Here is a 25,097-nt window from a genome sequence, read left to right on the forward strand (position 1 = left end):
CAGTTTAAACCAGAAAAAACTAGGTTAGACCAGTTCAGTCAGACAAGACCAGGTTAACCAGTTTAAACCAGACAAGACCAGGTGAAACCAGTTTAAACCAGACAAGACCAGGTGAAACCAGTTTAAACCAGACAAAACCAGGTTAAACCAGTTAAATCAGACAAGACCAGGTTAACCAGTTTAAACCAGATAAGACCAGGTGAAACCAGTTTAAACTAGACAAGACCAGGTGAAACATGTTTAAACTAGTTTAGACCAGAGAAGACCAGGTCAAACCAGTTTAAACCTGACAAGACCAGGTGAAACCAGTTTAAACCAGTTTAAATCAGACAAGACCAGGTAAAACCAGTTTAAACTAGACAAGACAAGGTGAAACCAGTTTAAACCAGACAAAACCAGGTTAAACCAGTTTAAACCAGAACAGGTGAAACCCCTTTATACCAGACAAGACCGGATTAAACCAGTAAAAACAGACAAGACCAGGATGAACCCAGTTTAAACTAGACAAGACCGGATGAAGAAGTTTATACCAGACAAGACCAGGTGAAACATGTTTAAACTAGTTTAGACCAGAGAAGACCAGGTCAAACCAGTTTAAACCAGTTTAAATCAGACAAGACCAGGTAAAACCAGTTTAAACTAGACAAGACAAGGTGAAACCAGTTTAAACCAGACAAAACCAGGTTAAACCAGTTTAAACCAGAACAGGTGAAACCCCTTTAAACCAGACAAGACCGGATTAAACCAGTAAAAACAGACAAGACCAGGATGAACCCAGTTTAAACTAGACAAGACCGGATGAAGAAGTTTATACCAGACAAGACCAGGTGAAACCAGTTTAAACCAGACAAGACCAGATGAAACCAGTAAAAACAGACAAGACCAGGATGAACCCAGTTTAAACTAGACAAGACCGGATGAAACCAGTTTATACCAGACAAGACAAGGTGAAACCAGTTTAAACCAGGCAGGACCAGGTGAAACCAGTTTAAACTAGACAAGACCAGGTGAAACCAGATTAAACCAGTTTAAAACAGACAAAACCGGATAAAACCAGTTTAAACCAGTCAAGACCAGGTGGAAACAGTAAAAACCGACAAGACCAGGATGAACCCAGTTGAAACTAGACAAGACCGGATGAAACCAGTTTATACCAGACAAGACCGGATGCAACCAGTAAAAAGAGACAAGATCAGGATGAACCCAGATTGAACTAGACAAGACCGGATGAAACCAGTTTAAACCAGACAAGACCGGATGAAACCAGTTTATACCAGACAAGACAAGGTGAAACCAGTTTAAACCAGGCAGGACCAGGTGAAACCAGTTTAAACTAGACAAGACCATTTGATACCAGTGTAAACCAGAAAAGACCGGATGAAACCAGTTTAAACCAGAAAAAACTAGGTTAGACCAGTTCAGTCAGACAAGACCAGGTTAACCAGTTTAAACCAGACAAGACCAGGTGAAACCAGTTTAAACCAGACAAGACCAGGTGAAACCAGTTTAAACCAGACAAAACCAGGTTAAACCAGTTAAATCAGACAAGACCAGGTTAACCAGTTTAAACCAGATAAGACCAGGTGAAACCAGTTTAAACTAGACAAGACCAGGTGAAACATGTTTAAACTAGTTTAGACCAGAGAAGACCAGGTCAAACCAGTTTAAACCAGACAAGACCAGGTGAAACCAGTTTAAACCAGTTTAAATCAGACAAGACCAGGTAAAACCAGTTTAAACTAGACAAGACAAGGTGAAACCAGTTTAAACCAGACAAAACCAGGTTAAACCAGTTTAAACCATACGAGAACAGGTGAAACCCCTTTAAACCAGACAAGACCGGATTAAACCAGTAAAAACAGACAAGACCAGGATGAACCCAGTTTAAACTAGACAAGACTGGATGAAGAAGTTTATACCAGACAAGACCAGGTGAAACCAGTTTAGACCAGACAAGACCAGGTGAAACCAGTTTAAACCAGACAAGACCAGGTGAAACCAGATTAAACCAGTTTAAAACAGACAAAACTGGATAAAACCAGTTTAAACCAGTCAAGACCAGGTGGAAACAGTAAAAACCGACATGACCAGGATGAACCCAGATTAAACTAGACAAGACCGGATGAAACCAGTTTAAACCAGACAAGACCATTTGATACCAGTGTAAACCAGAAAAGACCGGATGAAACCAGTTTAAACCAGAAAAAACTAGGTTAGACCAGTTCAGTCAGACAAGACCAGGTTAAACAGTTTAAACCAGACAAGACCAGGTGAAACCAGTTTAAACCAGACAAGACCAGGTGAAACCAGTTTAAACCAGACAAAACCAGGTTAAACCAGTTAAATCAGACAAGACCAGGTTAACCAGTTTAAACCAGACAAGACCAGGTGAAACCAGTTTAGACCAGACAAGACCAGGTGAAACCAGTTTAAACCAGACAAGACCAGGTGAAACCAGATTAAACCAGTTTAAAACAGACAAAACTGGATAAAACCAGTTTAAACCAGTCAAGACCAGGTGGAAACAGTAAAAACCGACATGACCAGGATGAACCCAGATTAAACTAGACAAGACCGGATGAAACCAGTTTAAACCAGACAAGACCATTTGATACCAGTGTAAACCAGAAAAGACCGGATGAAACCAGTTTAAACCAGAAAAAACTAGGTTAGACCAGTTCAGTCAGACAAGACCAGGTTAAACAGTTTAAACCAGACAAGACCAGGTGAAACCAGTTTAAACCAGACAAGACCAGGTGAAACCAGTTTAAACCAGACAAAACCAGGTTAAACCAGTTAAATCAGACAAGACCAGGTTAACCAGTTTAAACCAGATAAGACCAGGTGAAACCAGTTTAAACTAGACAAGACCAGGTGAAACATGTTTAAACTAGTTTAGACCAGAGAAGACCAGGTCAAACCAGTTTAAACCAGACAAGACCAGGTGAAACCAGTTTAAACCAGTTTAAATCAGACAAGACCAGGTAAAACCAGTTTAAACTAGACAAGACAAGGTGAAACCAGTTTAAACCAGACAAAACCAGGTTAAACCAGTTTAAACCATACGAGAACAGGTGAAACCCCTTTAAACCAGACAAGACCAGGATTAAACCAGTAAAAACAGACAAGACCAGGATGAACCCAGTTTAAACTAGACAAGACTGGATGAAGAAGTTTATACCAGACAAGACCAGGTGAAACCAGTTTAAACCAGACAAGACCAGATGAAACCAGTAAAAACAGACAAGACCAGAATGAACCCAGTTTAAACTAGACAAGACCGGATGAAACCAGTTTATACCAGACAAGACCAGGTGAAACCAGTTTAAACCAGGCAGGACCAGGTGAAACCAGTTTAAACTAGACAAGACCATTTGATACCAGTGTAAACCAGAAAAGACCGGATGAAACCAGTTTAAACCAGATCAAACTAGACAAGACCGGATGAAACCAGTTTAAACCAGAAAAAACTAGGTTAGACCAGTTCAGTCAGACAAGACCAGGTTAACCAGTTTAAACCAGACAAGACCAGGTGAAACCAGTTTAAACCAGACAAGACCAGGTGAAACCAGTTTAAACCAGACAAAACCAGGTTAAACCAGTTAAATCAGACAAGACCAGGTTAACCAGTTTAAACCAGATAAGACCAGGTGAAACCAGTTTAAACTAGACAAGACCAGGTGAAACATGTTTAAACTAGTTTAGACCAGAGAAGACCAGGTCAAACCAGTTTAAACCAGACAAGACCAGGTGAAACCAGTTTAAACCAGTTTAAATCAGACAAGACCAGGTAAAACCAGTTTAAACTAGACAAGACAAGGTGAAACCAGTTTAAACCAGACAAAACCAGGTTAAACCAGTTTAAACCAGAACAGGTGAAACCCCTTTAAACCAGACAAGACCGGATTAAACCAGTAAAAACAGACAAGACCAGGATGAACCCAGTTTAAACTAGACAAGACCGGATGAAGAAGTTTATACCAGACAAGACCAGGTGAAACCAGTTTAAACCAGACAAGACCAGATGAAACCAGTAAAAACAGACAAGACCAGGATGAACCCAGTTTAAACTAGACAAGACCGGATGAAACCAGTTTATACCAGACAAGACAAGGTGAAACCAGTTTAAACCAGGCAGGACCAGGTGAAACCAGTTTAAACTAGACAAGACCAGGTGAAACCAGATTAAACCAGTTTAAAACAGACAAAACCGGATAAAACCAGTTTAAACCAGTCAAGACCAGGTGGAAACAGTAAAAACCGACAAGACCAGGATGAACCCAGTTGAAACTAGACAAGACCGGATGAAACCAGTTTATACCAGACAAGACCGGATGCAACCAGTAAAAAGAGACAAGATCAGGATGAACCCAGATTGAACTAGACAAGACCGGATGAAACCAGTTTAAACCAGACAAGACCATTTGATACCATTGTAAACCAGAAAAGACCGGATGAAACCAGTTTAAACCAGATCAAACTAGACAAGACCGGATGAAACCAGTTTAAACCAGAAAAAACTAGGTTAGACCAGTTCAGTCAGACAAGACCAGGTTAACCAGTTTAAACCAGACAAGACCAGGTGAAACCAGTTTAAACCAGACAAGACCAGGTGAAACCAGTTTAAACCAGACAAAACCAGGTTAAACCAGTTAAATCAGACAAGACCAGGTTAACCAGTTTAAACCAGATAAGACCAGGTGAAACCAGTTTAAACTAGACAAGACCAGGTGAAACATGTTTAAACTAGTTTAGACCAGAGAAGACCAGGTCAAACCAGTTTAAACCAGACAAGACCAGGTGAAACCAGTTTAAACCAGTTTAAATCAGACAAGACCAGGTAAAACCAGTTTAAACTAGACAAGACAAGGTGAAACCAGTTTAAACCAGACAAAACCAGGTTAAACCAGTTTAAACCAGACGAGAACAGGTGAAACCCCTTTAAACCAGACAAGACCGGATTAAACCAGTAAAAACAGACAAGACCAGGATGAACCCAGTTTAAACTAGACAAGACCGGATGAATAAGTTTATATCAGACAAGACCAGGAGAAACCAGTTTAAACCAGACAAGACCAGATGAAACCAGTAAAAACAGACAAGACCAGGATGAACCCAGTTTAAACTAGACAAGACCGGATGAAACCAGTTTATACCAGACAAGACAAGGTGAAACCAGTTTAAACCAGGCAGGACCAGGTGAAACCAGTTTAAACTAGACAAGACCAGGATGAACCCAGTTTATACCAGACAAGACCATTTGATACCAGTGTAAACCAGAAAAGACCGGATGAAACCTGTTTACACCAGTTTAAACCAGACAAGATCGGATGAAACCACATTAAACCAATTTAAACCAGACAAGACCCGGTGAAACCAGTTTAAACCAGACAAGACCATTTGATACCAGTGTAAACCAGAAAAGACCGGATGAACCCAGTTTAAACCATACAAGACGAGGTGAAACCAGTTTAAACCAGACAAGACTAGGTGACACCAGTTTAAACCAGACAAGATCGGATGAAACCACATTAAACCAATTTAAACCAGACAAGACCCGGTGAAACCAGTTTAAACCAGACAAGACCAGGTGAAACCAGATTAAACCAGTTTAAAACAGACAATACCAGGTGAAACCAGTTTAAACCAGACAAGACCAGGTGAAACCTGTTTAAACCAGACAAGAGTAGGTGAAACCAGATGAAACCAGTTTAAAACAGACAATACCAGGTGAAACCAGTTTAAACTAGACAAGACCAGGTGAAACCAGGTTAAACCAGACAAGACCGGGTGAAACCAGTTTAAACCATAAAAGACCAGGTGAAACCAGTTTAAACCAGTTTAAACCAGAAAAGACCGTATAAAACCAGTTTCAACCAGACAAGACCAGGTGAAACCAGTTTAAACCAGACAAGACTAGGTGAAACCAGTTTAAACTAGACAAGACCAGGTGAAACCAGTTCAAACTAGTTTAGACCAGAGAAGACCAGGTGAAACCAGTAAAAAAAAAGACAAGACCAGGATGAACCCAGTTTAAACTAGACAAGACCGGATGAAACCAGATTAAACCAGTTTAAAACAGACAAGACCAGGTGAAACCAGTTTAAACCAGACAAGAACAGGTGAAACCAGTTTATACCAGACAAGACCAGGTGAAATCAGTTTAAACCAGACAAGAACAGGTGAAACCAGTTTATACCAGACAAGACCAGGTGAAACCAGTTTAAACCAGACAAGACCGGATGAAACCAGTAAAAACAGACAAGATCAGGATGAACCCAGGTTAAACTAGGCAAGAACGGATGAAACCAGTTTAAACCAGACAAGACCATTTGAAACCAGTGTAAACCAGATAAGACTGGATGAAACCAGTTTAAACCAATTTAAACCAGACAAGACCCGATGAAACCAGTTTAAGCCAGACAAGACCAGGTGAAACCAGTTTAAACCAGTTTAAAGCTAGACAAGACCGGATGAAACCAGTTTAAATAAGACAAGACCAGGTTAACCAGTTTAAACCAGACAAGACCAGGTGAAACCAGTTTAAACCATAAAAGACCAGATGAAACCAGTTTAAAGTAGTTTAAACCAGACAAGATCGGATGAAACCACATTAAACCAATTTAAACCAGACAAGACCCGATGAAACCAGTTTAAGCCACACAAGACCAGGTGAAACCAGTTTAAACCAGTTTAAAGCTAGACAAGACCGGATGAAACCAGTTTAAATAAGACAAGACCAGGTTAACCAGTTTAAACCAGACAAGACCAGGTGAAACCAGTTTAAACCATAAAAGACCAGATGAAACCAGTTTAAACCATACAAGACGAGGTGAAACCAGTTTAAACCAGACAAGACTAGGTGACACCAGTTTAAACCAGTTTAGACGAGAGAAGACCAGGTGAAGCCAGTTTAAACCTGACAAGACCAGGTGAAACCAGTTTAAACCATACAAGACGAGGTGAAACCAGTTTAAACCAGACAAGAACAGGTGAAACCAGTTTAAACCAGTTTAGACGAGAGAAGACCAGGTGAAGCCAGTTTAAACCTGACAAGACCAGGTGAAACCAGTTTAAACCAGACAAGACCAGGTGAAACCAGTTTAAACCAGACAAGACCAGTTAAACCAGATTAAACCAGTTTGAAACAGACGATACCAGGTGAAACCAGTTTAAACCAGACAAGACCAGTTTAACCAGATTAAACCAGTTTGAAACAGACAATACCAGGTGAAACCAGTTTAAACCAGACAAGACCAGTTTAAACCAGACAAGAGTAGGTGACACCAGATTAAAACAGTTTAAAACAAAAAAAACCGGATGAAACCAGTTTAAACCAGACAAGACCAGGTGAAACCAGTTTAAACCAGACAAGACCAGTTAAACCAGATTAAACCAGTTTGAAACAGATGATACCAGGTGAAACCAGTTTAAACCAGACAAGACCAGTTTAACCAGATTAAACCAGTTTGAAACAGACGATACCAGGTGAAACCAGTTTAAACCAGACAAGACCAGTTTAAACCAGACAAGAGTAGGTGACACCAGTTTAAACCAGACAAGACCAGTTAAACCAGATTAAACCAGTTTGAAACAGATGATACCAGGTGAAACCAGTTTAAACCAGACAAGACCAGTTTAAACCAGACAAGAGTAGGTGAAACCAGATTAAACCAGTTTAAAACAGAGAAAACTGGATGAAACCAGTTTTTTTTTTTTTTTTTTGTCTTGTCCAGCATTTAAGCAGCAGACTGATGTTCTGGATGCTGTGTTCTGCTGAGCACATTTATTTTGCCAAGGGGAACTTTTATAGATGTAATGATCCCCTTGTATTTCTTGATTCTTATTTTATTTTTCTATTTGCTTTGGATAATAGTTAACTATTATTAACTATTATTATTAACTAACTATTAAATAGTTAATAGTTAGTTACAGAGTTTATGCTGCTGGACCTGACCGGAAAGGACAGGAAAGGGGCAAAAAGAGAACAGAAAAGAGAACATAAAAAACAAAAAGAGATCATACCCACCTACATATATATGTATATACACTCGCACATACAGTATATACATACATACATATATATAGATAGATATACATACATACATACATATATATACACACAAACATACATACATATACATACATATACACATACATATCCATGCACATACATACAGACATATACATACATACATATGTACACACACATACCCACCCACACACATAAATATATACACCCACACAAGCCAACTCTAGATTCGTGGAGAACAGAACCATGACAATCATGAGGACCAGAAACTAGCAAGTTAAGTCAGAAAGACAGAAAGAGAGCTTCCTGCTGTTAATGAATAAACTTGCTGGATGACTCAGTGACTGTGACACATGCAGAACATTCATGCAGAACATTCAGAGTGGAACGTGTTTAGAGAAGAGTGATCATGCCAATGTGACCCCGCCCGCCTACAGCTAGAGGAAGGCCAGGAGAACCCAGAGACCCGGGTAACCGACAGTCACCCCCAGGTACAGATCCCAACCCCCCCCACTCCAGAGCCAGCCATGCATCCGCCCAGGAGGTGGCGAAGGAGGTGCCCAACCAGAGTCCCCCGCAGTCAGGGGGAACAGGCCCCAGCAGGCCCAGGCCGGCAAGGGCCGATCCCGCCGGGCACCGGCCACCTAGGGCAGACAGAGCGCAGGCCCCAGGGCCCCAAGAGCCCGAGAGCAGCCCCCCACCCCCGCAGGCAGAGGGCCCAGCCCACACCGACGGAGGACCAGGATCCCCAGACCGCCACCTAGTGGCAGCCAGGTCGCACCCCAGTGCACCAGCTGCGCCCCCGGGTACAGGACACCCCCCCCCCCCCCCCCCCCACCAAACCACACACACATATACATGCATACCCTCCCTCCCCCAACACGCACTCCCCTCTCAGCCCCCATCCACACACCCCTCCGCAATCCACACACATCTCCCATCACATACACAACCCCACCCCACCTCTACTCACTCACCCATACCAAGTCACACAAACCCCAACCCACCCCTCCCCCCCTCCCCACCCCCACACACGCTCACCCCCCCCCCACACACGCTCACACCCCGCCACCCCATCCCTCTACTTCTACCCAACCACACATGCCCCACCAAACACCCCTCCACCACCCACAGCCCCCCCACAGACACCCTCACCCCCTCCAACACAGGCACACCCCATTACATACAACCCACCCACCAACATACCCCTCCACACACACACACACACACACACACACACACACACCTACTCATCCGCACACATCCCTATCCCCTCACCCCCCTACCCACCTATATCCCCAACCCTAATCCCCCCCCAGCCATCCCACCATCCATCTGTAACCCCATACACCCACTCCCACACATCCTCACCTCACCCCTCCATCATGTCCCATGTGAGATACCTAAGAGGGGGCAGAGGACAGGATGGCCCCGATCAGGGCCCCCATAATTACCGCCCACCACTCCCAGCGTCCCCCCCACCACTCCACAGATGCAGCCGACCCAGCACCCCCCCAGTAAAGCCCTGAGAATAGGGGCATGAGAGGACCCCTGCCTCCCCCCCCCCCGCTTATGACTGATTGTGAAGTATGTATTAGTTGCAATTAAAATTGAGGGAAGTGCCACGCGGTGTTGGGAGAGGGACCACCTAAGCAGCCCCGCCCACCATACACCGCATGCCCCCCCCCCTAATCATGTGAGTCGTCAGTGTTTTGGTGTTTGGTGTCTAAGTGTAATTAAAACTGGGGGTGAGTCGAGGCTGGGTGCAGCGATCAAGACCACCTTGATGGCCTTTCTCACCACCCAGCGCCACGTGCACACCTCCCAATACCCTGCCTGTGTGTGATGGGGGGCGGGGAGGAAGAGGGGTTGAGGGATTTAAGTCTGGAGGAAAGTGAGCTGCCAGCAGCACTAGGCATGCCCCCCCTCCCAGGGCCCCCCAAGGACCAGGACAAGCCGGGGACAGCCATCCCCGTAACCAGAGCCTTCGGCGACTCTAACCAGAGAGTCATCACCGACCCAAGAGGGGACCAACTCACCACATGCAGAAGGGGGGCATGAGGGCAGAGAAGAGGAGGGGCGGCAGAAGGGGGGCATGAGGACAGAGAAGAGGAGGGGCGGCAGAAGGGGGGCACGAGGACAGAGAAGAGGAGGGGCGGCAGAAGGGGGGCACGAGGACAGAGAAGAGGAGGGGCGGCAGAAGGGGGGCACGAGGACAGAGAAGAGGAGGGGCGACAGAAGGGGGGCATGAGGACAGAGAAGAGGAGGGGCGGCAGAAGGGGGGGGCATGAGGACAGAGAAGAGGAGGGGCGGCAGAAGGGGGGCATGAGGACAGAGAAGAGGAGGGGCGGCAGAAGGGGGGCATGAGGACAGAGAAGAGGAGGGGCGGCAGAAGGGGGGCATGAGGACAGAGAAGAGGAGGGGCGGCAGAAGGGGGGCATGAGGACAGAGAAGAGGAGGGGCGGCAGAAGGGGAATCGGCACTTTCACACACATCCGCCACTGTCTCAGCACACACACCTACACCCACACACACACACACACACACACTTCCCGACACATTCAGGTCCACCCAGCCACACATTCAGCCCACCCTTAAAACCCTCCTCCTGACCCCCACGTCACATCCAAATCTCCCCCCCCATCCATCACATCTACACTTATCCACCAACCCATCACACACATGCACCACCCACTCCCCCATACATACACCCCTGCCCATCGCCCCCCCACACCCACACACACACACAGACCCCCCCCCCACACCCACACACCTGTATACATGCACCACCGCCACTCCCCCCCACACACGCATCATCACACTTCCCCACCCACACACATCCACACACCTATGTACCGCCACCAGTCCTCAACACACACCCCTCCACACACACACATCCCATCCATACTATCAAACACCCCCCCCTCCCCAAGTCCCAGGGTCGCAACCAGGCACCAGAGCACGTACCTGCCCGCCGCCGCAGCGGCAGGTCCAGGTCAGCCCAGCCCCCCCCCCGGCACAAGCCGACCCCCCACCCCCAAGAGACAGGGGACAACCCCGGGCACCGGAGCCCGGGACCCCGCCCAGCCCACCCCGCGGCGGCACAGGCGCCCGTTACGGAGTCACGCCCGCCAACCCATCCCCCGCCAGCGACCTCGCCCCACCGCCGCGCGGCAACTCCAGCCGCTGGCCCATCCAGGTCCACCGTAGGGCTAGAAACCTAGCAACCCCAGCAGTGGAGCAGTCAAAATCCCCCCCCAGGAGCCCACCACAGACCCACAGCCCCCAGAGAACCCCAACCGGCCACCAACCCCGAGCAATAAGGTCACATTCTCCCCCCATACTAAGTGATGGAGCTGATCACAGGGGACCAGAGAGAGTGAAATCCAGCTGACTGATCCCTTGAGGAGGCAGACATCATCTCGACACTGATGTGATCTAATAAGAGATTTCTAAACTGCTGGATACACAGATTCTGTTTGCTTTTCCAGTTCACAAGGATAGTTTTCTTTGCAATGCACAGGCTGCTGAGGATTGGTTTTGCTAAATTAAACCCTGTAATTTTCACCTAAGTGACTCAAGAGGCCCAGTTTGGGGTTTGCAGGGATATTACATATAAACCAGTCTGACAGATCTTTACATACCTGGAGCCAGAATCTCTGGACAGGTGGACAAGACCATAAGGCATGGTAGTAGCTGTCAATCATGTTGTCAGTACAGTGTGAACAGATATGTGAGTGTAACAGACCCATCTTGAACATCCTGTGTCCCGTATAATGAGTTCTGTGTAGAATTTTGAATTGTATTAATTGCATGTTGGAATTCTTAGTCATTCTGAATGTGTTTGAGCAGATTTGTGACCATTCATTTTGATTGAAGTTACTGGATAAGTCTGCTTCCCATTTAGAAGTTGGGAGAGAGATGGAATCTTCTAGCTTCAATAGTAATCTGTATATTTTGGATAGAAGCTTCGGGGCCTTAAGATTTAAGAATTCTGCAACCCTGATAGGTAACTGTAAGTTTAGTTGATCAGTGGTGTATTTCTTACTTATAATAGATTTAAGTTGGTGGTATTCTAAGAATTTGGTGCTGCTGAATTCATACCGTGAAGAAATTGCATCAAATGGCAGAAAGTTTCCATTTTCTACTATATGTTCTAACTGCTTTACTCAGCTGATGGAGGCTGCAGTCAGATAATGAGGTGCTGTTTGGAAAGGCCAGCAGTATTCTGTTGGTTTTTCACTCCCGCCCCTTCATGTACCCCGCCCCTTCATGTACCCCGCCCCTTCATGTACCCCGCCCCTTCATGTACCCCACCCCTTCATGTACCCCGCCCCTTCATGTACCCACCCCTTCATGTACCCACCCCTTCATGTACCCGCCCCTTCATGTACCCCGCCCCTTCATGTACCCCGCCCCTTCATGTACCCCACCCCTTCATGTACCCACCCCTTCATGTACCCCGCCCCTTCATGTACCCACCCCTTCATGTACCCACCCCTTCATGTACCCCGCCCCTTCATGTACCCACCCCTTCATGTACCCCACCCCTTCATGTACCCACCCCTTCATGTACCCACCCCTTCATGTACCCCACCCCTTCATGTACCCACCCCTTCATGTACCCACCCCTTCATGTACCCACCCCTTCATGTACCCCGCCCCTTCATGTACCCCGCCCCTTCATGTACCCACCCCTTCATGTACCCCGCCCCTTCATGTACCCACCCCTTCATGTACCCCACCCCTTCATGTACCCACCCCTTCATGTACCCCACCCCTTCATGTACCCACCCCTTCATGTACCCCACCCCTTCATGTACCCACCCCTTCATGTACCCCACCCCTTCATGTACCCACCCCTTCATGTACCCACCCCTTCATGTACCCACCCCTTCATGTACCCACCCCTTCATGTACCCGTCCCTTCATGTACCCCACCCCTTCATGTACCCACCCCTTCATGTACCCCACCCCTTCATGTACCCCACCCCTTCATGTACCCACCCCTTCATGTACCCCGCCTCTTCATGTACCCCGCCCCTTCATGTACCCCGCCCCTTCATGTACCCCGCCCCTTCATGTACCCCGCCCCTTCATGTACCCACCCCTTCATGTACCCCGCCCCTTCATGTACCCACCCCTTCATGTACCCACCCCTTCATGTACCCCACCCCTTCATGTACCCACCCCTTCATGTACCCCACCCCTTCATGTACCCCACCCCTTCATGTACCCCGCCTCTTCATGTACCCCACCCCTTCATGTACCCCGCCCCTTCATGTACCCCGCCCCTTCATGTACCCACCCCTTCATGTACCCCGCCCCTTCATGTACCCACCCCTTCATGTACCCACCCCTTCATGTACCCCGCCCTTTTAATACACTGCTCAAAAGTAAAGGGAACACTAAAGTAACATGTTGTAGATCTAAATAAATGAAATATTTTAATTAAATACTTTTTTTTTTTTTTTTGCAACTTGGCGTTGGTGGATGGAGTGAGACATGATGTCCCAGATGTCCTCAGAAGTGACCAAAACATCAGCCAGAAAGCATCGGAACTGAGAAGTGGTCTGTGGTCACCACCTGCAGAACCACTCCTTTATTGGGTGTGTCTTGCCAGTTGTCTATAATTTCCACCTGTTGTCTATTAGATTTGCACAACAGCATGTGGAACTGATTGTCAATCAGTGTTGCTTCCAAAGTGGACAGTTCCATTTCACAGAAGTCTGGTTGACTTGGAGTTACATCGTGTTGTTTAAGTGTTCCCTTTATTTATTTTTTTTTAACCCTTCCCTTAATGTGTCCAGCCTCTAGTATATCCACCTTTTCATATGCTCCGCCCCTAAAGATGCCACGCCCGTTTAATATGATTACATGTTCAGATGCCCGCCCCTTTAATATAACTGCCCCTTGACATGCACCGCCTTTTCAACATGCCCCGCCCCCAGTACCTTACTCCCCTCCACCTAGGGCCTCTGTGTTTGCTGTTTGGTGACTGTCGAGTTCATCCCGCTGTAGGAAACAACCAATTACAATCAAGATCAGCTGACCGGTTTAACATGGTTATTTAGTATTACCAGTTCTACCAGTTACATGGGTTCCACCATTATCTATATATGTATAATAGTTAGGAATAGATATTTAGACAGAACCTGACCGCATATGCAGTCATGAACTGGTTTGGATTGAACATTTATGCCAGTTGAAAGACAAATGTGGACCTGATTTATTTAGACCAGTTTGGACCAGATATATTTAGACCAGTTTGGAACAGATATAGTTAGACCAGTTTGGAACAGATATAGTTAGACCAGTTTGGAACAGATATAGTTAGACCAGTTTGGAACAGATATAGTTAGACCAGTATGGACCTGATTTATTTAGACCACTTTGGACCTGATTTTAGACCAGTTTGGACCACATATATTTAGACCAGTTTGGAACCGATATATTTAGACCAGTTTGGACCAGATATATTTAGACCAGTTTGGAACAGATATAGTTAGACCAGTATGGACCTGATTTATTTAGACCACTTTGGAACCGATATATTTAGACCAGTTTGGACCAGATATATTTAGACCAGTTTGGAACAGATATATTTAGACCAGTTTGGAACAGATATAGTTAGACCAGTTTGGAACAGATATAGTTAGACCAGTTTGGAACAGATATAGTTAGACCAGTATGGACCTGATTTATTTAGACCACTTTGGAACCGATATATTTAGACCAGTTTGGACCAGATATATTTAGACCAGTTTGGAACAGATATATTTAGACCAGTTTGGAACAGATATAGTTAGACCAGTATGGACCTGATTTATTTAGACCACTTTGGACCTGATTTTAGACCAGTTTGGACCACATATATTTAGACCAGTTTGGACCTGATTTATTTAGACCACTTTGGACCTGATTTATTTAGACCAGTTCGGACCTGATTTTAGACCAGTTTAGGCCAGATTTATTTAGAACAGTTTGGACCAGATATGTTTAGACCAATTTGGACCAGCTATATTTAGACCAGTTTAGACTGGAAATATTTAGACCACTTTGGACCAGATATATTTAGACCACTTTGGAACCGATATATTTGGACCAGTTTGGACCAGATATATTTAGGACACTTTGGACCAGATATATTTAGACCAGTTTGGCACAGACATGTTTAGACCAGTTTGGACCTGATTAATTCAGACCAGTTTGGACCTGATTTATTCAGACCAGTTTGGACCTGATTTATTTAGACCAGTTTGGACCTGATTTATTTAGACCAGTTTGGACCAGATATATTTAGACCAGTTTGGCACAGACATGTTTAGACCAGTTTGGACCTGATTAATTCAGACCAGTTTGGACCTGATTTATTTAGACCAGTTTGGACCAGATATATTTAGACCAGTTTGGACCAGATATATTTAGACCAGTTTGGACCAGATATATTTAGACCAGTTTGGACCAGATATATTTAGACCAGTTTGGACCAGATATATTTAGACCAGTTTGGACCAGATATATTTAGACCAGTTTGGACCAGATATATTTAGGACACTTTGGACCAGATATATTTAGGACACTTTGGACCAGATATATTTAGACCAGTTTGGCACTGGACATGTTTAGACCAGTTTGGACCTGATTAATTCAGACCAGTTTGGACCTGATTAATTCAGACCAATTTGGACCTGATTTATTTAGACCAGTTTGGAACAGATATAGTTAGACCAGTATGGACCTGATTTATTTAGACCAGTTCGGACCTGATTTTAGACCAGTTCAGGCCAGATTTATTTAGAACAGTTTGGACCAGATATGTTTAGACCAATTTGGACCAGCTATATTTAGACCAGTTTAGACTGGATATATTTAGACCACTTTGGACCTGATTTATTTAGACCAGTTTGGACCAGATATATTTAGACCAGTTTGGACCTGATTTATTTAGACCACTTTGGACCTGATTTATTTAGACCAGTTCGGACGTGATTTTAGACCAGTTTTGGCCAGATTTATTTAGAACAGTTTGGACCAGATATATTTAGACCAGTTTAGACTGGATATATTTAGACCACTTTGGACCTGATTTATTTAGACCACTTTGGAACCGATATTTTTAGACCAGTTTGGACTGGATATATTTAGACCACTTTGGACCTGATTTATTTAGACCAGTTTGGACCAGATATATTTAGACTAGTTTGGACCTGATTTCTTTAGACCAGTTCGGAGGTGATTTTAGACCAGTTTTGGCCAGATTTATTTAGAACAGTTTGGACCAGATATATTTAGACCAGTTTAGACTGGATATATTTAGACCACTTTGGACCTGATTTATTTAGACCACTTTGGAACCGATATTTTTAGACCAGTTTGGACTGGATTTATTTAGACCACTTTGGAACCGATTTATTTAGACCAGTTTCGACCTGATTTATTTAGACCAGTTTGGACCTGATTTATTTAGACCAGTTTGGAACATATATTTAGACCAGTTTGGACCTGTTTGGAACAGATATGTGGACTAGTTTGGATTGGATGTTAAGACCAGTTGTGACTGGGAATCTTTCCCAGTTGGACCCAGTTTTTTCTGTGTCCTTCAGGAACGGGTCCAAAAGAGTTTTCCTCATCCGATTGATAAGTGGGCGATCTCCGATGCTCAGGGCGCCATTGAAAAGAGGAAGAGGAGGAACCCGCTGGCTTTGCCAGTGGACAAGATCCACCCCCTGCTGAAGGTAGTCAGCTGTTGATCTTCATCCTTCCTCCTCATCATCAGGACTTTGACTCTGTTTTCCTATCATGCTTTGTGTTCAGGAGGTTCTAGGCTACAAGATTGACCACCAGGTGTCGGTGTACATGGTCGCCGTGTTGGAGTACATTGCTGCCGACATCCTGAAACTGGCGGGAAACTACGTCAGGAACATCCGACACTATGACATCACCAAGCAGGACATCACTGTAGCCATGTGTGCTGACAAGGTGGGAAGCGATACTCAGCAAGACCATTCGCAAGTTCTGCCAATGGTCACATGACTTGCATGTCAACACGGTTTGTGGATGGCAAGAAATAAACAATGCATTGTGGGAATAGCTTTGTTGCCACAATTTGCTGTTGATAAGTAAAGTTAGCTACACTAAGCTACACATGCTATCTGGCTAACTGGCCGTAGATAACAGTAACTAGCCGAAGCTGGTCGTAGATAACAGTAACTAGCTGTAGATGGCCGTAGATAACGGTAACTAGCTTTAGCTGGCCGTAGATAACAGTAACTAGCCGAAGCTGGTCATAGATAACAGTAACTAGCTGTAGATGGCCGTAGATAACGGTAACTAGCTTTAGCTGGCCGTAGATAACAGTAACTAGCCGAAGCTGGTCGTAGATAACAGTAACTAGCCGAAGCTGGTCGTAGATAACAGTAACTAGCTGTAGATGGCCGTAGATAACGGTAACTAGCTGTAGCTGGTCGTAGATAACGGTAACTAGCTGTAGCTGGTCGTAGATAACAGTAACTAGGTGTAGCTGGTCGTAGATAACAGTAACTAGCTGTAGCTGGCCGTAGATAACAGTAACTAGCTGTAACTGGCCGTAGATAACAGTAACTAGCTGTAGTTGGGCGTAGATAACAGTAACTAGCTGTAACTGGTCGTAGATAACAGTAACTTGCTGTAACTGGCCGTAGATAACAGTAACTAGCTTTAGCTGGCCGTAGATAACAGTAACTAGCTTTAGCTGGCCGTAGATAACAGTAACTAGCTATAGCTGGCCGTAGATAACAGTAACTAGCTGTAGATGGCCGTAGATAACGGTAACTAGCTTTAGCTGGCCGTAGATAACAGTAACTAGCCGAAGCTGGTCATAGATAACAGTAACTAGCTGTAGATGGCCGTAGATAACGGTAACTAGCTTTAGCTGGCCGTAGATAACAGTAACTAGCCGAAGCTGGTCATAGATAACAGTAACTAGCTGTAGAAGGCCGTAGATAACGGTAACTAGCTTTAGCTGGCCGTAGATAACAGTAACTAGCCGAAGCTGGTCATAGATAACAGTAACTAGCTGTAGATGGCCGTAGATAACAGTAACTAGCTGTAGCTGGCCGTAGATAACAGTAACTAGCTGTAACTGGCCGTAGATAACAGTAACTAGCTGTAGTTTGGCGTAGATAACAGTAACTAGCTGTAACTGGTCGTAGATAACAGTAACTTGCTGTAACTGGCCGTAGATAACAGTAACTAGCTGTAGCTGGCCGTAGATAACAGTAACTAGCTGTAACTGGCCGTAGATAACAGTAACTAGCTTTAGCTGGCCGTAGATAACAGTAACTAGCTGTAACTGGCCGTAGATAACAGTAACTAGCTGTAACTGGCCGTAGATAACAGTAACTAGCTTTAGCTGGCCGTAGATAACAGTAACTATCTGTAGCTGGCCGTAGATAACAGTAACTAGCTGTAACTGGCAGTAGATAACAGTAACTAGCTGTAACTGGCCGTAGATAACAGTAACTAGCTGTAGCTGGCCGTAGATAACAGTAACTAGCTTTAGCTGGCCGTAGATAACAGTAATTAGCTGTAGCTGGCCGTAGATAACGGTAACTAGCTGTAGTTGGGCGTAGATAACAGTAACTAGCTGTAACTGGCCGTAGATAACAGTAACTAGCTTTAGCTGGCCGTAGATAACAGTAACTAGCTGTAGCTGGCCGTAGATAACGGTAACTAGCTGTAACTGGCCGTAGATAACAGTAACTAGCTGTAGCTGGCCGTAGATAACAGTAACTAGCTGTAACTGGCCGTAGATAACAGTAACTAGCTTTAGCTGGCCGTAGATAACAGTAACTAGCTGTAGCTGGCCGTAGATAACAGTAATTAGCTGTAACTGGCCGTAGATAACAGTAACTAGCTGTAGCTGGCCGGAGATAACAGTAACTAGCTTTAGCTGGTCGTAGATAACAGTAACTAGCTTTAGCTGGCCGTAGATAACAGTAACTAGCTTTAGCTGGCCGTAGATAACAGTAACTAGCTGTAGCTGGCCGTAGATAACAGTAGCTAGCTTTAGCTGTTTGTAGATAACGGTAACTAGCTGTAACTGGCCGTAGATAACAGTAACTAGCTTTAGCTGTTTGTAGATAACGGTAACTAGCTGTAACTGGCTGTAGATAACGGTAACTAGCTGTAGCTGGTCGTAGATAACGGTAACTAGCTTTAGCTGGTCATAGATAATGTTAACTAGCTATATATATATCATATATTTTCACTTGTGGTGCCAGCGAGGTCTCTTTCCCGACACGTGATATATATGATTTTATTGTTAGACCACCAAAACACACACAAAGGATGAGAGAAATAAAACACTGAAACACCCTCCTGTTTCTCTGTTTACCTGTGCGCTGTGGGTGTTTACCTGTGCGCTGTGGGTGTGTACCTGTGCGCTGTGGGTGTGTACCTGTGCGCTGTGGGTGTGTACCTGTGCGCTGTGGGTGTTTACCTGTGCGCTGTGGGTGTGTACCTGTGCGCTGTGGGTGTGTACCTGTGCGCTGTGGGTGTGTACCTGTGCGCTGTGGGTGTTTACCTGTGCGCTGTGGGTGTGTACCTGTGCGCTGTGGGTGTGTACCTGTGCGCTGTGGGTGTTTACCTGTGCGCTGTGGGTGTTTACTTGTGCGCTGTGGGTGTTTACCTGTGCGCTGTGTGTGTACCTGTGCGCTGTGGGTGTGTACCTGTGCGCTGTGGGTGTTTACCTGTGCGCTGTGGGTGTTTACCTGTGCGCTGTGTGTGTACCTGTGCGCTGTGGGTGTGTACCTGTGCGCTGTGGGTGTGTACCTGTGCGCTGTGGGTGTTTACCTGTGCGCTGTGTGTGTTTACCTGTGCGCTGTGTGTGTACCTGTGCGCTGTGGGTGTGTACCTGTGCGCTGTGGGTGTGTACCTGTGCGCTGTGGGTGTGTACCTGTGCGCTGTGGGTGTTTACCTGTGCGCTGTGTGTGTACCTGTGCGCTGTGGGTGTGTACCTGTGCGCTGTGGGTGTGTACCTGTGCGCTGTGGGTGTTTACCTGTGCGCTGTGGGTGTTTACCTGTGCGCTGTGGGTGTTTACCTGTGCGCTGTGGGTGTTTACCTGTGCGCTGTGGGTGTTTACCTGTGCAGGTGCTGATGGATATGTTCCATCAGGAGGAGGATGACATCAGCAGCTTCCCTCTCATGGACGAGGAGCCGTCGGCCAATGAGGAGCAGAGTTACTACGAGCTGGTGAGGAGCTTCATGGCCGATGGCCGGCTGTACCTGAGGCAGCTCTACCTGCTCATCAAGGTGTTCAGGGAGCCCTTCACCTCCAACGACATGCTCTTCTCCCAGCACGTAGGTATAATCAGGCTGCCTGTGTGTGATCAGGCGATTGATCCCCTGATGGTGTGATTGACGGGTGTCCTGCAGGACGTGGACAGTGTCTTCAGCCGGATCTTGGACATCCACGAGGTGACGGTGAAGCTGCTGGGTCTGATCGAGGACACGGTGGAGATGACGGATGAAGGAAGTCCTCATCCTCTGGTGGGGAGCTGCTTTGAGGACCTGGCTGAGGTTTGTACATCTGTTGGTGGATTGATTGATTATTGGTTATTGGGTTTTATGTGAGGTGTGTTCTGATTGGCAGGAGTTGGCCTTTGACCCCTACGAGACGTATGCCCAGGACATCCTGCGTTCTGGCTTCCACGAGAACTTCCTGGTTCAGGTATCCAAACCAAGAGCGTCTTTCCACCTTCAGGTAGGTCCCGCCCACCGCCGTCCAGCATCAGACCTGATTGGTTGTTAGATATTTACAATGCTGTCCTGACCGTAGTTAACAAACTGCCGCTGATCTTTGTTGAGTAAACGTTGGGTAAAAGCACGGCAATGAACTGGACTTGTCTCTGTCTGCAGTCCATCTGTGAAGGTTTTGAAGAAGCTGTGAAGTATGTCCTGCCCAAACTGCTGCTGTCCCCCGTTTACCACTGCCTGCACCTGTTTGACATCCTCAAGGTGAGACATACACCTGTCCTGTAGCTACACACCTGTCCTACACCTGAACACCTGACACCTTTTCTGTCCCGTACCCATCTCATCATCAGACACATGATTGATCAGACAAATATGTTTCTGTCATTTCAAGGTGATTCTTTCCACCACCAGGTGGCAAACACCAGGTCGTGAGCAAAACCACAAAACTGCTCCGTCCACAAACGACCACAGGTTGGCAGTAATGAGTAAAACTCACCCCTCCTCCTTCCAGCTCCAATGAGGGCAGGAATCGCTTGTGATCTGCAGCTCAGAGCCGCTCTGCAATAAATGGGCTTATACTCCCCCTACTGGTGGAAAGATGTACTTTTTTTTTACTGGTCAGAAAACATTCAAGAAGGGTCTTTGTCATTAATTAAACTTGTAATTTAATAACACATCAAATATGGACAGACTGGAACCTACATGTTTAAAAAAACTATCTAATTATGATTGTAGTTATTTTTTTAGTTAATTTATTATGAAAATCTTACATACTCCACCTTTAAAGAGTGTACTGGCTCGTTTCGTGGCGTCTGAACACCAACCGTACTGTCTACGGGTCTGCTTGCTTTAAAGTGATGCAGATTATTGTCTCAGAGAAGCCAACAGGATGTTTTCGGACAACTTTTGTTGGATTAAGGACCCAAATATCAGCGGCTGAGCGGGACACCACAACTTCCTGGCATGAAGCGCAAGGTTTCCAAATACTTGGCAGAACTTCACAATAAAAGCGTCTGATCAGTGTTGAAAAACTCTTGTCCACAAAAATAGGAAAAAAAAGAGGAATTTTTTTAAAAATGCAAAACCCAGCTGCACTGAATAAATGATATGATAAACTTCTTCTGTTGGAGCGTCGTCGCATTGCGAGGTTCGGTCCGCTTCAGTTAAGTTCAGGTTGTACACAAACCAAACCAAACTTTTCCAAAACACCCCCTCTAACTGCACCGAGATCTCCGGACTGTTCGGGGGGGGAATACCCCCTCATTGATCTGTTTTTTCAAGACCAAAACCCTGCTTTTCTGGACCAGAACGACCAGAACCGTGTTGGACTGCTCCTGGTTTGGGACTTTTCAGTCAGGTGGTTTAAGCCTCTTTGTCCTGGCTGAGTTAAATCTCTGAAATTCCTCCAGTCATGTTCTGCAGATTATTTCACAGCTCAGGGGGTTGGGTCGGGGTTCAGTTTTATTCTGATCCAGTTTTCATCTTGGACTCTTAAAACAACACTGACAGTCAGAGCTGCTGTTCTCAGGTCCTGGTTCAGGTCTTGGACAGGGGTGTCCAGTTCTGCTCCTGCAATCTGGTTCAGGAAACATCCAGGACAGATTCTGGACTTTCCTGGTCTAGAATAACATAGATACCTGCACAGCACCTACAGATGTTCTTTTATGTTTCCGTAGCAACTGGAGGAGAAGAGTGAGGATGAGGAGGACAAAGATTGTCTAAAGCAGGCCATCACAGCTCTACTGAACCTGCAGAGCAGCATGGAGAGGATCTGCTCCAGGAGCCTTGCCAAGAGGAGGCTCAGGTACGTAGCACACCTGTAAACACCGTCATGTCAACACCTGGATATAAACATCCATCCATCTTCATGCTGCTTACCCGGGGTCGGGTCGCGGGAGCAGCAGCCTAAGCAGGGAAGCCCAGACTTCCCTCTCCCCACCCACATTTACCAACTCTGCGGGGGGATCCCGAGGCGTTCCCAGGCCAGCCGAGAGATATAATCCCTCCAGCGTGTCCTGGGTCTTCCCCGGGGTCTCCTCCCAGAGGGACGTGCCTGGAACACCTCACCAGGGAGGTCCAGGAGGCATCCTGACCAGATGCCCGAGCCACCTCAACTGGTTCCTCTCGATGCGGAGGAGCAGCGGCTCTACTCTGATCTCCTCCTGGATGACCGAGCTCCTCACCCTATCTCTAAGGGAGAGCCCGGCCACCCTGCGGAGGAAACCCATTTCAGCCGCCTGTATACGAGATCTCCTTCTTTCGGTCACGACCCACAGCTCATGACCATAGGTGAGGGTAGGAACGTAGATCGACTGATAAATGGAGAGCTTCGCCTTCTGGCTCAGCTCCTTCTTCACCACGACAGACCGGCGCAGAGTCCGCATTACTGCAGACGCCGCACCGATCCGTCTGTCGATCTCGCGCTCCATCATTCCCTCACTCGTGAACAAGACCCCGAGATATTTAAACTCCTCCACTTGAGGCAGGACCTGACTCCCGACCCGGAGAGGGCAATCCACCCTATTCCGGCTGAGGACCATGGTCTCAGATCTGGAGGTGCTGATTCTCATCCCAGCCGCTTCACACTCGGCCGCGAATCGCTCAAGTGAGAGCTGGAGATCACGACCAGATGAAGCCAACAGGACCACGTCATCCGCAAAAAGCAGGGACCCAATCCTGAGGCCACCAAGTCGGATCCCCTCAACACCTCGGCTGCACCTAGAAATTATGTCCATATAAGTTATGAACAGAATCGGTGATAAAGGGCGGCCTTGGCGGAGTCCAACCCTCACCGGAAACTAATCCAACTTACTACCGGCAATGTGGACCAAGCTCTGACACCTGTCGTACAGGGACCGGACAGCCCTTACAAGGGGGTCCGGTATCCCATACTCCTGTAGTAACCCACACAGGAGCCCCCGGGGGACACGGTCGAATGCCTTCTCTAGGTCCACAAAGCACATGTAGACTGGTTGGGCAAACTCCCATGCCCCCTCCAGGACCCCAGAGAGGGTATAGCGCAGAGGTCGACCGATTATCGGCGCCAATATTTGGCACATTTCCGTATATCGGTATCGGCCTTTTTTTTTTAAAAATCCAACCGGCCAATATGAAGAAATCAATTTAAAACTGGGGTTTTTCAGCTCAGATGCAGCCGCGCCTCTCTCTCCTGCCGACTGCTTCCTGCGCTATTTACCCCGTCCTCTGATTGGTTACGCGGCAGAGACCGAGCCTCCGAAGAAGAAGCTATCCTCACACTGGAGAGTGAGAGGAAAGGTTTTCCAGTGTGAGAAGATCCGGACAGAAAACATGTGTCAAAGGTAAATGCAGAAAGCTCTTCCGAAATTGTAATAAACATACCAGTACTCTGCGTCTCCCAACTACTACTAACGTTACAGTGAGCAGCAGAATAACGTAAGAGCAGAGTAAACCTTAGCGGTAGCTCTGCTAATTTATGTCCCAACATATAGCTCTGCTGAAGGTGGGAGTTGAAGCTCGCTCTGACGGGGGACTCAGCCAGACGTTCCCAGCAGTTTGGGCCTGCCACATCTGACCGGCTTCCTCCCCCACCATCTGAGCCAACTCACCACCAGGTGGTGATCAGTTGAAGCTCCGCCCCCCTCTTCACCCGAGTGTCCAAGGCATGTGGCCGCAGGTCCGACGATACAACTACAAAATCCATCATGGAACTGCGGCCCAGGGAATCCTGATGCCAGGTGTACATATGGACACTCTTATGCTGGAACATGGTGTTCGTTATGGACAATCCATGATGAGCACAGAAGTCCAATAACAAAACACCATTTGGGTTCAGAGGGGGGGGACCATGCCTCCCAATCACTCCCCTCCAGGTCTCACTGTCATTGGCCACGTGAGCATTGAAGTCCCCCAGCAGAACAATGGAGTCCCCAGAAGGAGCACCCTCCAGCACTCCCTCCAAGGACTCCAGAAAGGGTGGGTACTCTGAACTGCTGTTCGGTGCATAAGCACAGACAACAGTCAGGACCCGTCCCCCCACCCGGAGGCGGAGGGAAACTACCCTTTCATCCACCGGGGTAAACCCCAACGTGCAGGCACCAAGCTGGGGGCTGATGAGAATACCCACACCTGCTCGGCGCCTCTCACCATGAGCAACTCCAGAGTGGAAGAAGGTCCAGCCCCTCTCGAGGGTTCTGGTTCCAGAGCCCAAGCCATGCGTCGAGGTGAGTCGTTTCGGGTAAAACCGAACAAGGCCGTGAACATATTTGAACCCAAAGCTTGGAGGCAGGAGGCGATAAAAGAAAACCGGTCCGTTTACCAGGAGGTGATGAAGGAGAACCGAACGCT

At 46.6% G+C, this 25,097-nt stretch overlaps 1 protein-coding gene across 1 annotated transcript in view; it reads left to right on the forward strand.

Moving 5' to 3' along the window:
- LOC306774296 (son of sevenless homolog 1-like) overlaps positions 1-25,097 on the forward strand; it is a gene marked incomplete at both ends in the record, with an annotated part of 49,098 nt that overhangs the window by 23,365 nt on the left and 636 nt on the right. The window contains 8 exons of the mRNA XM_079264296.1: positions 16,639-16,770; positions 16,850-17,014; positions 20,166-20,375; positions 20,451-20,594; positions 20,668-20,778; positions 20,934-21,032; positions 22,448-22,575; positions 23,915-24,091. Coding sequence (XP_079120422.1) covers positions 16,639-16,770; positions 16,850-17,014; positions 20,166-20,375; positions 20,451-20,594; positions 20,668-20,778; positions 20,934-21,032; positions 22,448-22,575; positions 23,915-24,091 — 1,166 coding nt within the window. The remainder of the gene's footprint in view (positions 1-16,638; positions 16,771-16,849; positions 17,015-20,165; positions 20,376-20,450; positions 20,595-20,667; positions 20,779-20,933; positions 21,033-22,447; positions 22,576-23,914; positions 24,092-25,097) is intronic.

This window comes from Telmatherina bonti (genome assembly GCF_933228915.1).
Source record: "Telmatherina bonti genome assembly, chromosome: 3".
NCBI classification, from domain to species: domain Eukaryota; kingdom Metazoa; phylum Chordata; class Actinopteri; order Atheriniformes; family Telmatherinidae; genus Telmatherina; species Telmatherina bonti.